The 21535-nt window shown below is 36.9% G+C and overlaps 1 protein-coding gene and 1 long non-coding RNA gene across 2 annotated transcripts in view; both read left to right on the top strand.

The window, feature by feature from the left end:
- Positions 1–21535, top strand: part of LOC106937647 (hydrocephalus-inducing protein-like) — an 86399-nt gene that overhangs the window by 6261 nt on the left and 58603 nt on the right. Inside the window, 15 exon segments of the mRNA XM_015019269.1 lie at positions 165–290; positions 4594–4795; positions 4958–5150; positions 5678–5777; positions 7850–7968; positions 9333–9556; positions 9724–9730; positions 10127–10227; positions 10672–10807; positions 11426–11590; positions 11684–11836; positions 15410–15648; positions 15760–16051; positions 20366–20509; positions 20833–20976. Of these exon segments, the coding sequence (XP_014874755.1) occupies positions 165–290; positions 4594–4795; positions 4958–5150; positions 5678–5777; positions 7850–7968; positions 9333–9556; positions 9724–9730; positions 10127–10227; positions 10672–10807; positions 11426–11590; positions 11684–11836; positions 15410–15648; positions 15760–16051; positions 20366–20509; positions 20833–20976 (2345 nt within the window).
- On the top strand, positions 17237–17719 carry LOC106937648 (uncharacterized). The gene is made up of 2 exons (XR_001422433.1): positions 17237–17325; positions 17499–17719. It is a non-coding gene; the product is annotated as an uncharacterized LOC106937648 (long non-coding RNA).

Below are 21535 nucleotides of genomic sequence, written 5' to 3'. Positions count from 1 at the left end.
TTATATTCAAAACAGATGTGAATAAAACTGTTCAAAATGAAACAAAAAAAAAGCAACTTTGTTTAGAAAATCTCCAGGAGCTATAGTGTCTGGAAACATTGTATAAGATTTCAATAATCGCAGATTTATGTCTCAGTTGTTCATGGCCGATTTTGTTGTGAACTGTCCTTTCTCAGTGACGCCCTCTCCTGATATTCTCGATGTTGGGGGAGCCATCCAGGTGACTGTGATGTTCCAGCCCATGAAAGTTGGACAGTTCCAGGAAGACCTCATCCTGCAGTACGACACTGGTGAGACTCATTTAAGCTTATCGTCAAAATGTCCATTGTCTCCAGATACTTTCCTTTAACCATCCTTTTGAAGTTAACATTGGTAATTTTGAAAATATTCCAAATTGCAATTCAGTGGGAATTATAGAAATTAAAGGGCATCAACTAGAAACAAACAATTATATGCAAGCACAAATATAACAGTTTTTTATAGACAGATATCTAAGTGAAGCTAAACTTTAATACCTTATATCAAAAATACTTATATTTATATTACTATATCTACAAAACCTACTTTACTGTATGCAGACCACAGGCTCAATTAAGTGTGCTCACTTCTCCTGAGCTCTAAAAGTCAACTGCACATTTTATGATATTACTGCATGTGGGGGTATGACCTCTTCTGCACCTTCCTCATCAAGTTCACTTGCATGAAATCTTATTTAGTCAAGATTATGCTAAAATATATTTTCTTCATATTTAAAATCCCTGTTAAAGGCTAGTCTTTTAATATTTTATATTTCCATGTTTCTTTCTTCCTATTTGTATAAAGTCCAATAAATACTGGTTAATTCCGGTGAAATGCTTCCAATGTTGAATTTTGCAACACGAACGAAAACAAACTTTAATTTTGAGGACATGATAGTGATTTCATTGTTACTGTCCTTATTGGTGTTATTTCATCTAAAACAAAATCCTTACACACTGTAAGAGGTGACCTAAATGAGAGGCTGCACACTTTCAGAGATTTGTATACATTTATTTGACAGACTGTGAAACTTATATCTATATTCTTGTTAAACCTGCTGTCATTTAACATGAATATTAACTCAGAGAGGACTCTCCTATAATTTCGTAACATTAAATATGGCCGATAAATATAATCTATTTTAATATTAACAGTTCCAAATTATATGTATAAGTGGTCTGAAGACACAAATTGAGACTAGAAATATAGTTTGAAGCTTGCATAAAATAGAACTGGAAAGGAAAAAATATATTTGCTGTAGTCATGGAGATAAACACCTTAATAAGATTCTGAGACTAGCAATGACCCGAAAGCAAAACAGAGTTACTGCACACCATCAACACACAAACACCCAAACACAGATTCACAATAAGAGAAGTGGCAATAATGTCTTTACTGCATGTCAGATTTGTTAGATGGGCTTTTGGTTTTATTTCCTGTTTTTATGTCACACTATCTTCACAGCCTTGCAAATACATTCCCTAAGGTTATTAACTCAACGTGCATATGTTCAGCTAATAGCCATGAGTACAAAATTTATTGTTTTGTCTGCGTTACTGGCATGATTCTAGGTTACTGTTCTATCATCATGGCTCTTTTGAAACACCTCCTGATGGACCGTGTTGAAATCTGAAGTCATCATAGAAAGCATCAGAGCTGCAAAAACACCAAAATCACATAAGGATAGTTTCTGTATCAATATGTTATGTTTGTACTCCACCAGTACAGATTGTACTTTGCAATACAATCAACAAATTTATTATGAGATAAAAGCATTGATTGAATTTTTAATCAATGCTTCAATCAACAATCATTACATGCAAGTCAAGTTTATTTGCCTAGCTGTCTTTGAGTAACAGAACCCAGAGTCTGAGCTCCATAAGAAGTAGTCCTGCTTTTGGAAAAGGGTCATGGCTGGACTGTAGAAATGAAGGAAATATAAATGGAAGTTATTTCAAAGACCTTGTGACATAGAAAGATGTGAACATGTGTATGTTTGTGTGAAGTATTTTGTCTAGTGTTTGTTGCCCTGTCGGAGAGTGACAACCTGCCTGCTCTCACCTGGTTGAGCAGGTGAGTGGATGGATGGATGGATATTGAGTGAAAGACCTTTGACCTCTCTGCCATGCAGTGTTCAAGCTTGGTTTAAGAGTTTTGTACAAATTTTTGTCTGCAATCAGATTTTTTTTTTTTTACTAAGGAACAGCAACCATTCATCTGCTAGCTAAATGCTGGGGTCTAAAAATAGTGACTTCAAAACATAAACAGATTAGGGACTGGGATAAATAAGCTCTAGTTCTGACCCAGGCTGGTCACATAAGTGTCTTTGAAAGCTATTTTCAGACTTACTGAATCCTGTGATGTTTTACACATGGCAAAAAGAAAAAAAAATAGTTTAATCGTGTTAGCTATGCATCATAATCAAGGTAGACATATTTCTCCTTTTAATAACCATGTGTGTGTGAAATACTGCTAATCTTTTTTATTTTTTAGTTTATGGGGAATAGATTCTTTGTCTAGCTTTTACCTTTGCATATTTTAAGTTTGATAACATTTCCTTACAGTAGAGTATGAATAGAAATAATATCATTTCAAATTTGAAGTTGTTGAAGCTGAAAACATGCAAACTAGTTTCCAAATTGAAGCATGGTCAGTACAAAATGTACAAAGTGGTGAAATTACCAACACCTGAACAAAGCAGAAAAATAGATTGCACAGTTCATCTGTTTGTGTTAGTGTGTCGCTTTGCATGCACACTGGGACACGCAGCATTATATCTGCTGCTTTCTGTTCAAAGCCAGTGCAGGTTTAAAAATGTTACAGTTTGCTTTGCCGTCTGTGCGATGTTTTAAAATCTTTGTTGTGTCTTGAAAACATCAGACTTTGTTGCTGCCACTAATTTTAAGCACGAGATGGACAGCGCTTAGGGATTGCTGAAGCATTTACTTTGACAGGTCTGCAGCACTGATGGGACTCTGATGGTTGTTTGCAAGCACACCAAACAATTTTAAGAAAAGGCAGCGCACACAAACAAAACATACAAGCATTCAGACTCAAGCATGTGTGGATAGTTGTACTCTCCCACAAACCTCCTGCGGCATCTGCAGTAATCAATGTATTGAGGGAGCTGATGAGCCCTGCTGCTGGGTTCTCAAAGAAATTATGAGAAAAGAAAGCCAGCAGGAGGAGAATCGGGTAAGAGACGTCCGTGATGGAAGCTGAGCAATAAGCTGTAGCTCTCCCTGCCTGTCAGCTCCTGTCATAACATCACAGTCCTAAGAGATAATTGCTTTTCTCTCTGTATCCCACAATTCTTGTTTCTCTTCCTCTCATTTCCTTCCATCATTCATCGTCCACCTCATATGTTTTTTTTTTTTTTTTGCCTTTAATCAATTGATGATATCTCAACAATTTACAGACATTCCTGTAGAAATAAACCAGCCTTTCTGTGGCTCTATGCCGTGCTTTATATATATATTCTCTTGCACATGATAGAACTGTCTGTGGTAATTAGAAGCAAACTTGAGCACTCTTTAAATCTCGCTATGCATTTACTTTTAATTACAAGTAGATTTTACTAATCTACATTTAACTAAATCAAATATTCTTTATCTAGCAAAAACTATTCACTGTTTGCTTTCTAAGTATTTTATTTCATTTCAGAGCATCTCCACAAGTCAGTAATAGAAACTTTTTTCAGATTCTAGTCTCGTGTAATATTCTGACGTTAAATGTGTTTTAAACTGGATTGTCTTTGGCCTTGCAAATCCCATTCTTTCTCTACTGAGCTGAGCAGACACTTATCTAGCAACCTTAGATGTGCTTCTGAAGTTACTCACATCAAAGAGGTTTTATCTGTTAAAAAACTAGATGGTGTGTTACAGTGAGAAAAGTCACCATTACTGAGCTGCTTGTAAAAATGTTAAACATTTTTGATCTTATTACAAACCAAAGAAGCTAAAGGCCGCAGCCAAATGTGTTCAGTCAGAATTTTGCTTTTGTCATTACCAAAATAACAGTGTAACTCTGCATGTATTCATATGTACCTGCAATAGAATATTTTAATTATAGTGGAAATTTGAGCAAGAGACGTTCACCAAACAATGACTAAAAGAAAATTATGTCACCTTCATGCGTAAATTGCATTGTCTCTGATTTGAATGTAAACAAAGAGTTACTAAATTTACATGACTCCTTGTTCTTGGTGGCTTTATACAAAACCTGATTTTGCATCTTTTTTTCCTGGTTGTTACTTTAATCAAGGACAAACTCAATGTCTAGTTCTGCTTCAGTTTTAATTATTTTTTTTTTTTTTACAATTGTCTCACATTGTCTTCAAGCACCTTCTTATACACCTGAAACAGACAATTTTATTTATGTATGACTTAAAATTGTGGTCTTTGTTGAGCTTGCTATTATTTATTCACAATATTTCCTTTAATTAAATTTGTTTTGTAAAGTGAAAATGGTAAAAATCACTCCATCTCACCCTCTCTTATCAAGCTAATGAAACAATTAAAGCACTGGTTTTACGACTTTTAACAGGATTGCTTGTTTTCTACATCTTTCTCTCAGGTGAAGATGTCCACATCAGTTTGTTTGGGACTTCGGAGGAACTGAACATCTGTCTTCAACCTGAGCCTGTAAATCTAAAGAAGACTTATATCTCCCTGACCAGTTCTCAGACAGTTTCACTCACCAACTGCAGTGACATTCCTCTTAAGTACCAGTGGACAGTGTCGCCAAGTCAGGCAGAAGATGACCTGTCCTTTTTCAGGTTTGGATTAGAAAAAGCTTAAAATGCACACAGTCGAGCTTTCTTACTGCATTCGCTTTCTGTCCGTCAGCAGCTTTTTGCTCTTCTCATGAGCCAGTTTTTCCACTTTGGCCCACCTTACTTACACTTTGTATTCCTTTTCACCTTCTGTCCACTCTCCAGGGAGAACTCTGTGCTTCAGCAGAAGGAGGAGAAAAGGGAGGGAAATATGTGTCGACCTAGTCGGTGCGAGTCTGACCCCACAGCGATTCATCACCCCCTGCTGCTGTCCCAAAGCCTGCAGGAGAGCAATAGCCAAGCTGCAGAGGACTGCCCTCCTACACTTTCACTCAGCGGCATAACATTGGAGCCGGTGGTGTGTTTGGATTTTCACTTCTTCACTGTACTATCCTTTCATTCTTTTTTTATTAAACCACTATTTTTTTTCACCTTACACCTTACGATATTGTTACCATAAGCTTTACAGTTGACACAGTGCAGTTAGAAAAGTACCATTCTCCATACATTTTATTTGACCTACAGCTTCATAGCATAGTTGCTGTGCATGTGTGTGTGTGGTGGGGGTGGATGGGGTGGGAGCAGGGTCAAGGAGTGTGTGTGTTTATGTATTTCAAGCATGTTTGAGAAACAGTGGACAGAATGCCTGGGAAAGATTGGTGAAAAAAGAGTGAACTATGTAGTTTAGTCAATACACAAATTTTGATAAGATATTTGGGGATAGTAGTCGGGAACACAAACACTTTTTTTAAACTCCTAACATACACACACGTGTGCAAACACAGTTCTTGGTGTGTCAAGTTCACGACCAGTATTAGGCATCGCTATTTTCTGTTTTACATCTGCATCATGATTTCACGAAATTAATGATCATTTTTGCTTCAGATGGGAGAGCTCTGGCCTAACACTACAGCAAACTTTCTCATCGTCTTCAAGCCAGAGGAGGCAAAAGTTTACCAACACACCGTTTATTGTAATGTCACAGGTTAGTAGATATGACTTAAGCTTTTTGCTAGTTTTGGAATAGAATAATGAAATTGCACTATACCTACTTACATGTACTGTTTTAAATGTTCATATTTCTGTATTTTTTTTATGTTATCAGTATGTATGTATATTAGTAGAATGTATGTCAAAAGATTTAGGTAACAAACACGTGGCAGAAGTTTTGATCAGAAATTATTCTGAAATTTGTCTAGGAAGTTGAATGTAGGGGATGACGTCACATCTCACTTACTATGATATCTGAAGACAGAAAACAGTGAGATTTGCTAGTTTGTTTTTGTTTAAGCAATATGAAATGTAGAAATAGTTGGCATAAATTTAAATTGAATATTTAGAAATATGGTGAAAGGATCAAGAACTCTGGAAATTAAATTTTTTGTAAAACGTATTTTGAGTACTTGGTCATAAATGTTGATAGAATCTCTTAAAAAGTTAATTCTACTCTGTAAATTTAAATATATGGAATTTGTAAATACAATTTCTTTCATGATGAAAGCCATCATAAACTAGTAATAAATCTTTTGGTTTGGTAGTTCTTCACCACCTTGAAGCTGGCTGTTTTTACAAGTGAGGCTCAGCGCACATCCCTCTTGCTCTGTAAATTGATAGCTTTGGTTTTCTCATAAAAGATTCCCCTTTCCCCCCTGGGAGTCTGTGCTACAAAGGTTAGACAAACAAAAATGAGTCTCGGTAGCAAACTACAGGTTTGGCTGTAAACAGAGTGTCCTTCACGTTTCCTTCCCTCTCCCAGTCGGCAGAACACAATTCACTCATTTGTGCACATGTTTTATTGAGCGAAGGAGTTATTCGTGCTTGTTCTTGTTATTCATATTATTTTACTTCATGGGGCAACAATACTACTGTATTTCATACAGTAATGTTAAATCTGTCCAACATGAAAACAAGGAAAACCAGCTTCATTCCCTGAGCAGCAACTTAAGTGCAATTTGTTGAACAATTATATCATCTTAGTGGCACTGAAAGGCAGTTGACAACTTTGCATGTGGCCATCTATTGTCTCCTTTGAGCCGGATTCCAAATTTCCATAAATTTCCATGGCAAGTGAGGATCTGACCAACTAATATGACATTTGTTCTGTAAAGCTTTGTGACCTAGAAAATAATGAAGCAAAACAAGCATCTATACGCATAGACTAAAGCCCATCACTGACACCAATGTATTCTGTCTTGTTTCGAAACCTGATATTTGAGAACTAACACCAGATTCTCTGTGAGGTAAAGATCTGGATAGTTTCACAAGCATAGACACACATATCATCAACGGACTACTTGAATACTTGTTAGCTTGTCCTTGGTGTCTCATTACTGTCTTCGTCCCGTTTCTTGTCACAAGAGTGGACTCCATATGTTGGCTCATCATTTTGCACGTAGGACACACTTACACTTTTTTGTTGTTGACGATGTCATTCTAGCCCTTAGCCAGGCCTGGTGCTTGCTAGGCAGTGTTGAGTGTTTTGCAGCTTTCTTCACCACAACTGAATCTCTTCACATGAAGTTCTTGATTGTCTAGACAATTATTTATTCAGCCGCAATATTCTAAGCTTCAGTTTCCTGCTTGTGAGGCCATTTTTCTGCAAAGTAATGATGACTGCACACTTTCTTTGGAGATAACCATTGCTAACACAATTAGACGGTGAATGAAATTACATCGGGCCCCTCTTCTGTAGCAGTCTGTCTGCTGATTATAATGATTTCTGCTGGGCTCGTTTAGAGCTACATCTATGTTAATATAATAAAAAAATAAAATAAAATTAGCTGATTGTCTTGAGAACAAACACAATGACTACAGGTAAAATAAATGCTAAATCTATTAAAATGCTAAATATATTTTGTCATTAAAGTCAACAATTTAAGCAAATTGACATCTGGATTATCCCAATATAATCAACATCAGTGCAAACGTATTTCAGAGTTTGTAAAACACACCATCTGCATCATTGACCAAACTCTTGGCAATGATTGCCAACTACCTTTAGCCTTTAAACTTGTTACATAGAACATTTGAAATTGAATTGTCACTGTCACTGTTTAGGGAAGCAATCACCATTACCCCTTCGGATCAAAGGTGAAGGGCTCGGACCAAAACTCAAGCTCAACTATAACCTGATGGACATAAGAAATGTGTTTATAGGTGACAAAGATCATTATGAGGTAAGAACTAGAAGAGCAACTTAGAACCATCAAAGTTGCTGCTAAAGTAGACATGTCATGCTTTTGCAATCCCACTTCCAATGAAGTTTCGATGTTGTGTAAAACATGAACAGAATATGATGATCTACAATTCCTTTTCCAGCTATATTCAATTTATTTCACTACAAGGACAAGATATTTAAGACTCATGTGTATTATCTTTCTTTTGATGCCTGCAACACATTCCACAATTTTTTTACTGATTTGCAAATCATCATATTCTCTGTTTATTTATGTTTTACACAATGTCCCAATTTTTGGGGATTTTTTTGCAAATCCTCCCTTTTCACATTTCAGTCATTCATTTGGTCCTTGAAGGGCTTCACAAAAACAAAGACGACTTTCCCCACTGATGTTGATACATTTTTCGGAAAAATTAAATTTAGCCAGGCACTTTGAAGATTTTCTGATGCTGGTTGATGGCATAATTAATTTTGACATATCTACTTGTAGCTGCAGTATCCTTGAATTTGGACTACAAAAGGGTTTTGAGAAGTAAAAATGGTGGATTTGCAAAATTGGTTAGCCTGAAGTCCATGATCTTGTTTAGTAGTTGAGTTAAAGATCTGAAAAGTGTGTTGGACGTTTGTATTCTGCCCCCTTTACTCTGACACCTCTCACTGAAAAACCAGTGCAACCAGTTGCTTTCAAAAGTCATCTATGATCAAAGTCCAGATGTGTTGTTTAATCTTTGTATAAATAGAGCTGCTCTGTGTAGAGAACAAACGGCATCATGAAGACACAGCGGAACTGTCAGGGATAAAGTAGTGAACAAATTTAATGAATGTTGTGTTATAAAACAATATCTCAAACTTTGGCCATTTTCCAGAGCCCTGTTCAAGCCTGGTGGCCCAGTGAGGTCATAATACAGGGGCAAAGCCTGGGTTCACCTTTAACTAGGACAATGCTGAACATACAGCCGGAGTTTAACAACCAGTGCATGTATGTATCAGAATGTCCCAGACCTAAATAAAATTGAAAATGTGTGGTAAGACTGGAGATTTGGAGTTCACAGGAGTCTCATCCAATCTGACTGAGCTATTTTACAAATAGCTCAGGTTTGAATTGGTTGAAGAATGTGCAGGTATAATTACATTGAATGTGGCTCTACAAAGTATTCTCATTTCACTCAGAATCTGTTTTGAAAATTAAGTTGATGTTGTCAGTCCAAGTTCAGTGAGTTGGAACTTTTTTACACTCTATTGAACTCATCCATGTGAGTTTGTAGCCTTGCATTACTGAGTGTCCATCAGAAGTTTTATGTAAAACATAATTTTACTCAGCAATGGGACTTGTGACAAAATTGTTTTTTGTTGTTTTTTTAGCTGCAGATGACAAACAAGGGACTGATTGATGCCCCTTTCAAGTTTTCTCACCCTAAGACCACATTTGGCCTGTGTTTTTCCATCCGGCCCCAGGAAGGTGTCATTCCCCCTGGGATCTGCCAGGCTGTAGAAATCAGTTTTCACAGTCGGACCTTGGGAAGCTTTTCTAAGGATTTGCTGTTAACTGTCACAGGACAGCCGCAAACTCAAATCCTAACTTTCAGGTGAAGATGGCATGTAAACATACTGTCCAAGTTAATTACAGAGACGGTCAGTATTTAAGGTTGTTAAAGTGTTTATATTAATCCAATTTGTTGTTAATTTTAATTACATAATCAGTACTTGTGTAATTTGGAAAATGTTTTCAAATAGCTGCCTTTCTTTACTTCAGGGGTTGTGTAATTAAATTGATAATCCCTTTTAATCTTCCTTTTAATTTTCTTAAAAGTAAATGTCACATGTAGATTGTGTACTGTTCCAAAGATGCGTCTTGTGTAAAACTCATGTTTTATTGTGTTACGTAAACATAGTGCAATCGTAATAGTTTCTAGTATTTTAAAAACCTTACTGCAATTATTTTAAACTAATGAATTTAAACTTAATTCATGTAACTTAAATTATCGAATGTAAAACTTTACGTTTCCCAGTTATTGTAGATTCTTTTTCAGGAAGCGGAAGTAATTTGAACACATTTTGAAATAATGATTTTAGTATGTGTTGATGTAAAATAAATGAAAATTAACATTCCTATAAACACTTTCTTTTTTTCTTGCTTGTTTCAAATGTGTGATTAGGTTACCCTGTGCTCGAACACAGTGAAGAAATATGAACTGGCGCTAGCAATAGATGTTGAAGGTGTCGGAGAGGAAATCATGGTTTTCCCTCTCAATGCCAGGTTCGACACACTCACTGCTGACACCTGAAACATGCTCAGAAAATTCTTAAATAAATACACTTTTCTCTTTTTCTATTACTCTGTTGCATTTAACTTTATCACAAGCTAATGCTCACTCAGTGCTTTAGATCTTTTTGTATCCATTCCCTGACTTGTACTTTAAATCAAAGCTAGGATCCAAGGGAGAGAGTAGTTTTTATAGGCATCATATTTTGACAGCAAAAACAGTTTAATTTGGCTAAAATAAGGTGATGTTGCTGTTTTTTGTTGACTAATAAACAACAGAGATCTGATTTCAGACCATTTTCAGAGAGAATGTTGTCAATCATTTTAAAATGTTGGTTTTAGTAATTGGAAGAACAAATATTTCCTGATCACAGATGAATCCCAAGTCTTTTCCTCTGTTTTCTTCATTTTTATTCTTCATCTTTTCTGTCTTTACAGGTGTGTTGTGCCTGGGATTGAGGTTGAGCCTGCCATTTTGGACTTCCAAAGATGTTACCTGGGTCTTCCCTATGAAAGGAATTTGCAGCTGATCAACTCCAGCAATCTTCCTGCTTGTTATGGTGTGCTAGATCAGGTGAAGTTAAACCAAGTGATTGGTGTTAGAACCAGGCTTTATTATTAAGCATAGTGCAACAAAATGACCTAAGTGTGCAGAATATTGCATTTAGTAAGATGGTTAATATGCCATGTTTTTTTTTCCAGCTGTCTTTAACTGATTACTATTATGACATAAATAATACGGAGACATCTATATGTCTGGGGTTAAATAAAAAGAAAGATTGCTCTGTTGAACCTCACTGTTTCTGGTGCCACAGCTTGAGTGGCATCTCATCAAAGCCCACTATTTAGATATTACACAAATTCCAAATTAGTCCATAACTTAAATTTCAAATACCCAAATAAATTCTAATATAATATTTTCACTTACACAGTGCTTCCTCTCAAAGGTCTGTTAGGAATGAGACATGGATGCTGTTCTGTTAGCTTCTCAGCGTTTAGACACCATTAGACTTTGGTGCCAGTCATTGAATAATTTTCTTTCTCTTTCTTACATTAAAGCTGCAGCATGTAACTTTTATAGGAAATACTTTTTTTTTTACATATTTGTTGAAGTTGTCGCCGTGTTCCAACAAATTCTGACTGTGTCCCTTTATTTAAAAAAAAGTAACACCTTTCCATTCTGCATTTTTAGGAGATGGAGGGGAGTACACCAGTACTTTTTGTCAGCTCTATGCCCAGAGGAATTCTTTTGGCTGGTAGCTCAAAGGAGATTCCTGTGTCCATCATGGCTCGCGCTTTAGGAAGGATCCAGAACTCTCTACATATTGCTGTGTTTGGCAGCCTTCAGCAGCCTCTGGTCAGTGAGTTTCAATGGAAATGTCAGGGTTGCTGCAGGTTCAGTACTTTGTGGCAAATAAATTAATTCTCAAAATTTCCTGTTCTGTTCCAGGAGGTCCTTCTGTCATGTATTGGACAGGGACCCATTGTTTATGTTCCCATCTCACAGCTGAAGTTTGGCAGCATTCCTGTCCTGACGGATGCTACTCGAACACTGCAACTTCTCAATCAGTCTCCCATTCCTGCTCACTTCAGCGTCAGTTTGGTACAGCCATCTACAAATTAATCTTTCACAGCATACATTGGTGGAGTAAGAAAATAAAGGGGGGGGAGCAAAACTTGTATGACTTAAGCATAATAAGGTATCAATAAAACTTGGTTTGTTAAAGTTAGATAATAGGACATTAGTCTTTAGGTGCAGGTCCATTCTTTTTCTTCTTTTTGCTACATCTGCCATCCACAAATCTTACTCCCAGATTGGAACAATTTATGTGAAAAGTCAGACAGAGACATTTTGTGAATCCAGAATAGCTGAAACTTACTATCCAAGTATAAATTCACAGTGATCTAATGAGAAATGTCATCTGTAAGGTCATCCGTCATCATCTACAGTTTAAAGATGACAGTTTAACTTTCACTACTTCCATTTCAGTCAACTGTGTTTGTTGACTAAATATCCCAGTATGTTAAGGAATTCAAACTCTAAACAGTGTGTCATGCTTACGCAGATTAAAGGAAACACTATGCTGTGCTGCAGCGTGAGAATTGCTGTGTCTTGTATACAGTGTTTTCCTTACCTCCTGAAAACTCTTCTCTTGTTGCATCGCCTTATCAGCGTTGCCTTATATCGACTGAAAGCACACTTGCAACTGAACACATTCCTCAGTAAAGACTCAACAGTCCACACATCCAAATTAAAAATTTTACTGGCAAGCCTGGTGTGACCCTGTCCTTTCCTCCAAGGCAGTGTGCTAAAAGAAGGAGTTTCTCCTCTGCATTCACAAACATCAGTCGATGAAGATTATCGTAGAATTATATACATACTACACATTAAGCCGGCAAACAGCCACACAAATGAAGAACAATGAATGGTTGTGGGGATATTACCAAAGATATCTAAACCCAGTGACCATGTCCAGGAGCATTGAAAAGAGTAAAGTGTAACTGAACAAGTGTGAAGATGTATCTTTTTCTTTTTACAGCCCACTGATATTCTGCCTTTGGTAGATCATTCTATGGCATTTTGTTTAGTTAAAGGATGTGCGCCTGGACTCTTTGCAATGCTGAAATATAAAATTCCTCTTCAACTTCTGTTTTCTAACGGACACTTGGAGATTTAGTGTCAAAACTGAATTGCATTTTGACCTGCTTATGACGTCATTCACTTAGACAAAAAATTTGTGTAATAAAAAAAAAACCCATCAACTATGTTGACACGTAGCATGATGTTGCTACCACTATGTTTTACTGTGTGTATGGTGTTCTTTTGATGATGCTTAGTGTTGTTTTTGACCCAAAGATACATTTTGCAATTGTGATGCAAAGATTTAGGTTTGGTTTCATTTTAGCATTAGCATATTATCCCACAAGGTTTTACAATATTTAAATTACTTAATCCAGACATAGCAAATATAGGTTTTGTAACGTTACTGTAATTGTATCCAACTACTGATGATCATTGTATCCAACTACTGATGATGATGGCCATGGTGTACATAAGATTGTGTTTTTTTCCCCTTCTCCTGACTGGTACCTTTGTACAGTGAGGTGGTTTTGATCCTTTTAACATCCTTGTAAATTATAACTTTATCTAACGGAAGCAAATTTTAGGAGTCCTGCACATCCAGACTTTATTTCAGGTAAATCAGATTTCTTACCAATTGATGTCAGGACGTTTATTCAAAAGATGCATAAAACGAAATATTAGTTTAAGGATGTACACACATTTATACCTTTTTCCTAACTAGAAGAAGTTGTGAAACCTCATCTTTTAGATCACAAAAATCTGCATTTGACAGAGAACAACATAAGCATCTTTGATAGTTGTAGTGGACACGGCAGAAATTTGAATTCGGCTTTAGCTGCATTCAGTCGATGCTAATCAAGCTGTGGGATGCGGCATGTTTGATGGGATTATTTAAATTCTTCTCATCTTCCCTCCTCACTCCGGGGAGTCAACCCTCTGCTCCTTCTCCTCTCCAAACCCCACCCACCCCTTTAACCGTGATCACCCATTATCGATCTCCTCTCCATCTGAGTTCTCAAGCTTCTTTGCTCGATTGTACAAACATTGGGAAACTGATCTATGACTCCCAATGTCACCCACCGGCTAAGTTGTGCGGAGCATTTTTATTTGAAGTAAACATCTATATGTAATATGTCGCATATTTTCTGTGCAGGACTCACTTCGGTATGAAAGGTGCAGCCTGAGAGTGAGTGTGTCCCCATTGATCAATAATCTACTTTGTTGTCCTACAGGCAGTGAGAGCGCCCAAGCTTCACTGCGTCTGTTAGAAGCTAGTCAAAATCCCAATTAAAAGTTTACGTTCCAGCCATCCATCAGTACCAATGCAGCATGGAACATTGATTGTGATCCTGACCACTGCTTGGTCTTATATATTTCAGTGGCATATGCATATATATGCGACTGAAAGGAATATGAACATTAGTTCTTCATCTGTATTCAGCTCAGAAAGATGCCTCTGAAGAAAGTAGTAAATGAATATTAAGATGGTTTTGCAGAGTTTTTAAATGACACAAACGTGTGACAGATCCCTGGGATTTCACTTTTTATGCTTTTAGCAATGCTATTACACTTCCTCTACATCTTTGTAACATAATTGGCAAGTTATCCTGTAAATATTAATGATGAATTTTATCTTACTTATGTTGGGCAGGGAGTCACTGAACTCCCTTTACCTCAAGGATCTCCTGCTGCAACGAGAGTTGATGTGATTATGCAGCAATTTATACAGACATACACTTTCCAGCCATGTATTACATTTTAAGACGAATGCAACACAGACTAACCTGCTAGAATTATTTTAATGCATCATATTTCAGTGTTTGAAAAAGCTGGGATAGCAAGATAGCATTAGATACCCTCAGAAAGCCAATTTTCTGTAAACAATTGCAGAAAATCTGAGTAAAACCAGTAAAATACAAACTTAAGGAAGCTTAATGGCTACAAAACACTATACCCAAGGAAAATAGCTGGCACATTTAAAAAAATTATTGAATGTCAGTAGACCTTGAGATTTCTAACATCAGTGCAAGGTGAACTTTTTGGTCAAAAAACAGGTATTTGTTGAAATCTTCTCCATCAGCAGTGAGTTGGAAGTGTTGAAACTTCACTCGCTGAAACTGTATTTTATTTTTCTTACCAGTTCATTGTGGCAGGTCAAATGTGGCTGCAGCAGCTGATAGTCCAAAACTTCATTCCTTTTATTTCTCTTCCAAACTTTTCCTTCCTATATCTTTTTTTAAAGGTTCAGTTAATTCAAATGCAGAAATGATGTGGGTTATCTACTTTTTGAGTTAGTTTGAGATAGTACTTTTGATAAAGTTAGAGCTTTTACCAGCTGATGATGGTCTGTTTTCATTTTTATACAGTTTGATCCCATAAAATTTACAGTTAGATGTCTCTGAATATAAGTCAAGGACATTTACCCTAGAGATTCATTTTTGATTGATTTGAGACTGATAAAAATTTTACTAAGAAGACATTTTGACACATAGATATTAATTAGTAGTAGGCTTTATCATTTCTTATGCCAAATGTTGACAGTGAACTTCACTTGACCATGTTCAGATTGTGTTTCTGTTTTGTTTTTTTCAGATCCATGAACAGTCCTACTGGCGTGTTGACCCTAGTGAAGGAGTAGTGCCACCTGAGAGCCAGCTGGAGCTAAAGATAGTAGCAAATTTGAAGGACACACTTCACTTTACGGACAAGATGGAAGTATTCATACGGGACAACAGAATACACAGTGTCTCACTGTCAGCCACAGGCACTGGGACAACTATTGTCAGCAACAAACCTTTTGGCCCTAATCTTGACCTGGGCACACACTTCTAGTAGGAACATAGTTAAACTAATTTTGATTTAAAAATGTGCAACTTTGTAACTGTGAACTGAAGTTTGTCCTTTTATACAGTTTGTGCTTTTTATGTTGTATTTTTTTTTAGCTTTGTTCCATAAGAGTACAAATTCAAGCTGACCAACCGTGGTCTACGGCATCACCGGATGTTCTGGAAGATTGGTGGCGTCCTGGCTTCTCCAAAACAACAAATAAACTTCTCTGGCAGAACAGCGTTACCTCCAATCAGCTCTTCTAGGCGGAGAGATAATGTGAGACGTAAACCTACGCCATCTACCAACCGAGACAAAAATGTGTTCAGCCTCAGTCACACTTGTGTGGACCTTTCTCGGGGCTGTTCTGTTGACATGGTACTCACAGCATCTGCAGACTCCCCCAAGGTGTGTTTGTAGAATTTAAAGTCAATAAATAAAACCACTGGATTCTGTATACAGTGCTCATACACTGACAACAGTGCCTTGAATTAGATAGTGCTGTACTCTTAGCTCTTCTGATTTTAAATCTTCTGTCACATTGCAATGAAACCTCAATGTATTTTATTTGGATTTTATGTGTTGGGACACAAATTCACATAACTGTTGGGTTTTTTAATTTCCATGCCGAAAACAGCAGTAAAGTAGGGACCATTTCTATTTAAGCTCCTCGGCCAATACTTCGTAGACCCAGCTATTGCTGAAATTACAGTGAAACATTTTAGGGCTGCTATTCAGGTAGTAAAATAATCTCCACCTTACTCTTAAGCCTTTGCAGCCTACAACCAGATTGCTTCTGATTTTTCCTTGTATTTAGATCTGTCCATCTTCCCTTTAAGCCTGACATGTCTACATGTCTTTACTGAAGATAAGCATCCCTGCAGCATGATGCTGCCAGTACCATGTTTTACAGTGAGGACAGTGTGTTCAAGGATATGTGGTGTTACTGTAGCCCCATGACTCCCACAGTATTTGGTGTGTGGAGTCCCAAATATTGGCCAACAAGTTGATTCATGATTTCAACTGAGCTAAGGACCATTTTCCATATATTTTGTCGTTGTAATATGACAAAATGTAAAAAACTGAAAATGGTGCCTTTTTAAGGCACTGTACATGTATAAACTATGTTTTCCTGAGCGTCTGGTGTGCGACAGCATCATTGGTGGCCACGGCTGTCAGCAAACCATCATGTCTGTGGAAGCAATGTGTCGTTTTGTTGCTCCATTGCTTAATATTTCCTCAGAGCAACTGAACTTTTGTGTAAAGAAGGTTAATTTTAATCACAGACAACAAGTTTGGAACCACAGTCAACGGGGTAGCATGTAGTCTCAGGAAAATCAAAAAGATGAAATGTAACTTTTCCTTAAATACTGAGAATTTTATTTTTCTACTGTGCTATGATTCATCAAAAATAACCAGGAGTAAAGATAAAATTGTATGAAACTCATGTACAAGTATGTTGGTAGTGCTTAGTGGTTTTTAGTTGTGAGGAACAACTGAAAAACGTAATAGCCATAAAACGTACTGGATGTTGTATTTTATACCTTTGTTTTTTTTGTATTAAAATAAATGGTCTCTTTTTTTCACAGGTTTTGGTTTTAGAGGACAAGGGTCAATCTGAGTTCTGGGTTTGCTTTGATCCATCTTTCTGTACGGACTTAATGCACCGTATTGTGGATGAGGTAAGTTTGATGTTGATAATGCTTTGAAGTAAAACAATTTTTAAGTATGAGAATGTGTGTTTTTTTTGTTTGTTTGTTTTTGTTTACTTTTTTGTCACATTTAAATATTTATATACTGAAATGACATCGATAGTACTGAAATAACTAAATATTTTTCCTTCTCCACCTCATAGACGCTTACAATCAATTACTTGGACCTCCCACAACAAGAATGTGTGAAATTGTATGCTGAGGTCCACTTTCCGAACGTTCAGTTTTCTTCAACAATTGTGGACTTTGGTTGCTTGCAAAACTGCTCAGAGATAAAGAGAAGGATAACAATGACCAACTGCTTTCAGCTGCCGGTGTGCTACAACGGGGCTTTTATGGAGTACCAAAAACGCCCTCATAGGAGGTATGAGGGTTGGTGTTTTAAGTGAAAACATCCTCTGTTTTCTGTTGTAAACATTTCAACTATCTACTATCATAACTTTAGCCATGAAAGGTGATAAGTGGTGAGTTGCAGAGTTTATACCCATGTACAGTCTAAAACGTTTACATGCATCCATTCATCATTGTTGTCATATTAATAAGAGCTTTTAATGCGTTTTTCTTTTTTTCTTTTAATATATATATTATTGCTAGTTGCAGCAAGGTGAAGAAACCATTTCACCTTGCTGCTTCACCTTGGGCAGCAAGGTGAAGTTTGCTGCCCACTCAAACTTATTAATAGGTGGCTGAGTTGACTTTGGAGTTCAGAAAATGTCAGGAGATTACATGGCACCATAACTGTGAAAACTTGACATTGACTTGTTTTAGCAGTTAATTAGTTGGCTGTAACACCACAGTTTGCATAACGTTTATACAATGATGTCATTTTTTATGACATTGGGTTTGCTTCATGTGTAGGCTATGATCATCAAAATTACAGGAGAAACGAAGGCTTGAAATTTTCACTTTGTGTACTGAATCTGTCTGAGTCACACTTGTTCATGTGTGACAAACTGTTGAGGTTTTTCAAGTTTTTTAGCTGCACCTGCAGCTTTCTTTTGTTATTGTTATAGCTGCTATATACAAATACATGGTAAATGTACGTTTATCTGTAGGATCGACTTGTTTTTGGAACCAGAACATCTTTTAGTTAGTTACTGAAAAGATGAGATTCAGGGCTGAGAACAGAATGGATCTCTGCCATGCATTAAAACTGTCCACTGGGATGCTTCAGTACCATGCTATACATTTAACCCCACTGAACTGAATTGAGCCAAAGCCATTATAAATTCTCTGGGGAAGACACATTTACTGATGGTGTGCTTTATAAACTTTACAGTGTGCCTCTTTCAGGCCTCTGCTTTGGCTCTTCTGGAATAAACTGTGAATACTGTAGTAGTCTACTTGTGGCCTTGAACCAAATAACTAATAGCTCTGCAAGATTTATCACCCTCAATCAGCTTTTTCCCCTCAACCTCTTCCATCTATTGGTATTCTTTCGTTTCCATCTTTCCCTTTCTTCTCCTCGCAGGGCTTTACATTGCTTATTTCTCTTTTTTTTCTCTGCCTCTCTCTTCTCTGCCTATGTGTCTCTTTAATACTTTAACCTCATCCAATCCCTCTTCTCTTACCCCCCTTTCCCTCTCTTAAAAACCATCCTCGCAGGTCGTCATGCTAATTAAATGTAGACCTCACCTCTGTAAAATCTCTTTCTCTCACACAAAACCTGCGTTATCTTGCCATGTTCAGCTAATTACATCACTATCAGTAATTACACCGCAGTCCTCTGAGATGGGATTGTCTGTAAGGCAAACTCTTTTATCCTAGCAACATATATATGCAGTATAGCACATATAGATCCTGCAGTGTTTCCATCTGGAAAACCTTCAGCAAGACAGAACAAGAAAACATACTTTTTGTCTATTTTTAATGTGTGAGATATTAGATTACTGATATGACTGGTTAATCAGTGAAACAAGTAACTTAAGGAAGCACCATGCTAAAGCCAGTGTGTTCAGGGGAACCAAGGGTCTTCATCTCCAGTCCATAAAGGACATTTTGGGCCATCCAGGTCCTACAACTTTTAGATGTGTCCCTGGTCCAACACACCTGAATCAAAAGGCTGAATTGCCTCCTCAGTATGAAGTGAGGTTCTCCAGAGTCCTGCTAATGACCTGATTATTTGACTCAGACAAATTGAAGCAGAGACGCAGCTTATGGTTGCAGAACACAGGCCCTTGAGGACTAGAGTGTAAGACCCCTGATGTAAACTGTTTTGCTGCCAGAATTAGCAGATTTATTCTGTTTTTGACTTGCATTAAAAAGCAGTAGAAAGAAAAACAATATTTTCTTATAAGTGACCACATATAGTCTTAATCTTGTAAATGCCCCAAGGCTTTTGCTGAGCTCTATGGAAACAGTGAACTGCATTGTATTTCAAGCAATGCCCCTTTAGTCATACAATCTCAGTAGCATTCTGTGAAAGCATGCTATTGAGAAAGCAGAACCCATGATGTCAAGAATTTGACTTGCATGATTCGTAATGACAAAATAATCAACAAATTCTGGTCACTAGATGATATATATCAGTGCATAACTAAAATACCCTAACCTTTTTCTGCATAAAAATATTAAANTGAAACATTTTAGGGCTGCTATTCAGGTAGTAAAATAATCTCCACCTTACTCTTAAGCCTTTGCAGCCTACAACCGGATTGCTTCTGATTTTTCCTTGTATTTAGATCTGTCCATCTTCCCTTTAAGCCTGACATGTCTACATGTCTTTACTGAAGATAAGCATCCCTGCAGCATGATGCTGCCAGTACCATGTTTCACAGTGAGGACAGTGTGTTCAAGGATATGTGGTGTTACTGTAGCCCCATGACTCCCACAGTATTTGGTGTGTGGAGTCCCAAATATTGGCCAACAAGTTGATTCATGATTTCAACTGAGCTAAGGACCATTTTCCATATATTTTCTGGTTTTAATATGACAAAATGTAAAAAGCTGAAAATGGTGCCTTAAAAAGGCACTGTACATGTTTAAACTATGTTTTTCATTATTTTTCCAGATTTTTCATGAGCGTCTGGTGTGCGACAGCATCATTGGTGGCCGCGGCAATCAGCAAACCATCATGTCTGTGGAAGCAATGTGTCGTTTTGTTGCTCCATCGCTTAATATTTCCTCAGAGCAACTGAACTTTTGCGTAAAGAAGGTTAGTTTTAATCACCGACAACCTACTATTCTGGTTTTAAGAGTGTTGTTAGTGAAATCAAACCTGATTTAAAAGAAAAAAAAACATCTAATCAAAGTTAAAACTTGATTTAACAAAAGGTGAGCGCTTTTTCATGTAGAGAATGTTGGTTTGAGTAGCTTTTTCTAAGTAAAGTCATTGTTTGATCACTGCATTTTTTATTTGCTTGGATTATCTTTGTGTTATCAAAAAGTATTTTTGATGAAAGTGTGGAAGTGTAAAAAAAAAGAAAAAAACTAAATCAGAAGTAATCTGAGTCTTTTACAACTCTGTCTTTTTAAAAGGTTAAGGGGAAGTCTCTGTTGCCTGTATATGAGAAGCTGGTCTTGCAAAATGCGTCGTCTTTGCCTCTGTCCATGGAGCTCATTCTTCCGAAGCACTTCTTTCTGTGTGAGACTCCAGGAGAGCAAAGCTCAACTTCAACCAAGGTTTGTTTCGGATACTTCCATTCCTGATTTAGGAAAGAGGAGCTCCACTGATTTGGTGTCACTATCTATTGAAATTTTACCAGTTTTCTCATATTTACTCACTCAATTCACATCCTGTTGAAAAGGGGAGTCTTTTGTTTCCTAATTAGCTTCAGATTTATTTCTCAGCCGTAAATATTTTTAAATAGATTTATTTAAAATGTATTTAGCTGTGTGTTTGATCTGTGGTAGCAGACATGGATGTATGTGTTTACTCACTGAAACTGATAACGAATACAATTCATTCAGAATTTTCCAATTTCATTAAATGTACCAAAATTGATCATTAAAGTTTCTTAACAGATGTTGGTTGTTTGGAAGAAAATACAGGTTTTAAAACTGTAAACAAAGGTTCCTAATATTAATCTCATTCAGTTATTTTTTTGATACAGCCCTTTATCAACCTTTGACCTACTGGCGATGAAGCATGATAAGTGATGTTATTTTTTTTAAAGTGCTGTAATTCAAACACCGATAAGGTCATCTCACTTGCTTGCATCTGCAGCAACCTTGTGTGGTT

The sequence above is a fragment of the Poecilia latipinna genome, unplaced genomic scaffold, assembly GCF_001443285.1.
Source record: "Poecilia latipinna isolate Pla-1442-1.1 unplaced genomic scaffold, P_latipinna-1.0 Scaffold2399, whole genome shotgun sequence".
Classification (NCBI taxonomy): Eukaryota; Metazoa; Chordata; class Actinopteri; order Cyprinodontiformes; family Poeciliidae; genus Poecilia; species Poecilia latipinna.
This window is presented reverse-complemented; position numbering and strand designations above follow the sequence as displayed.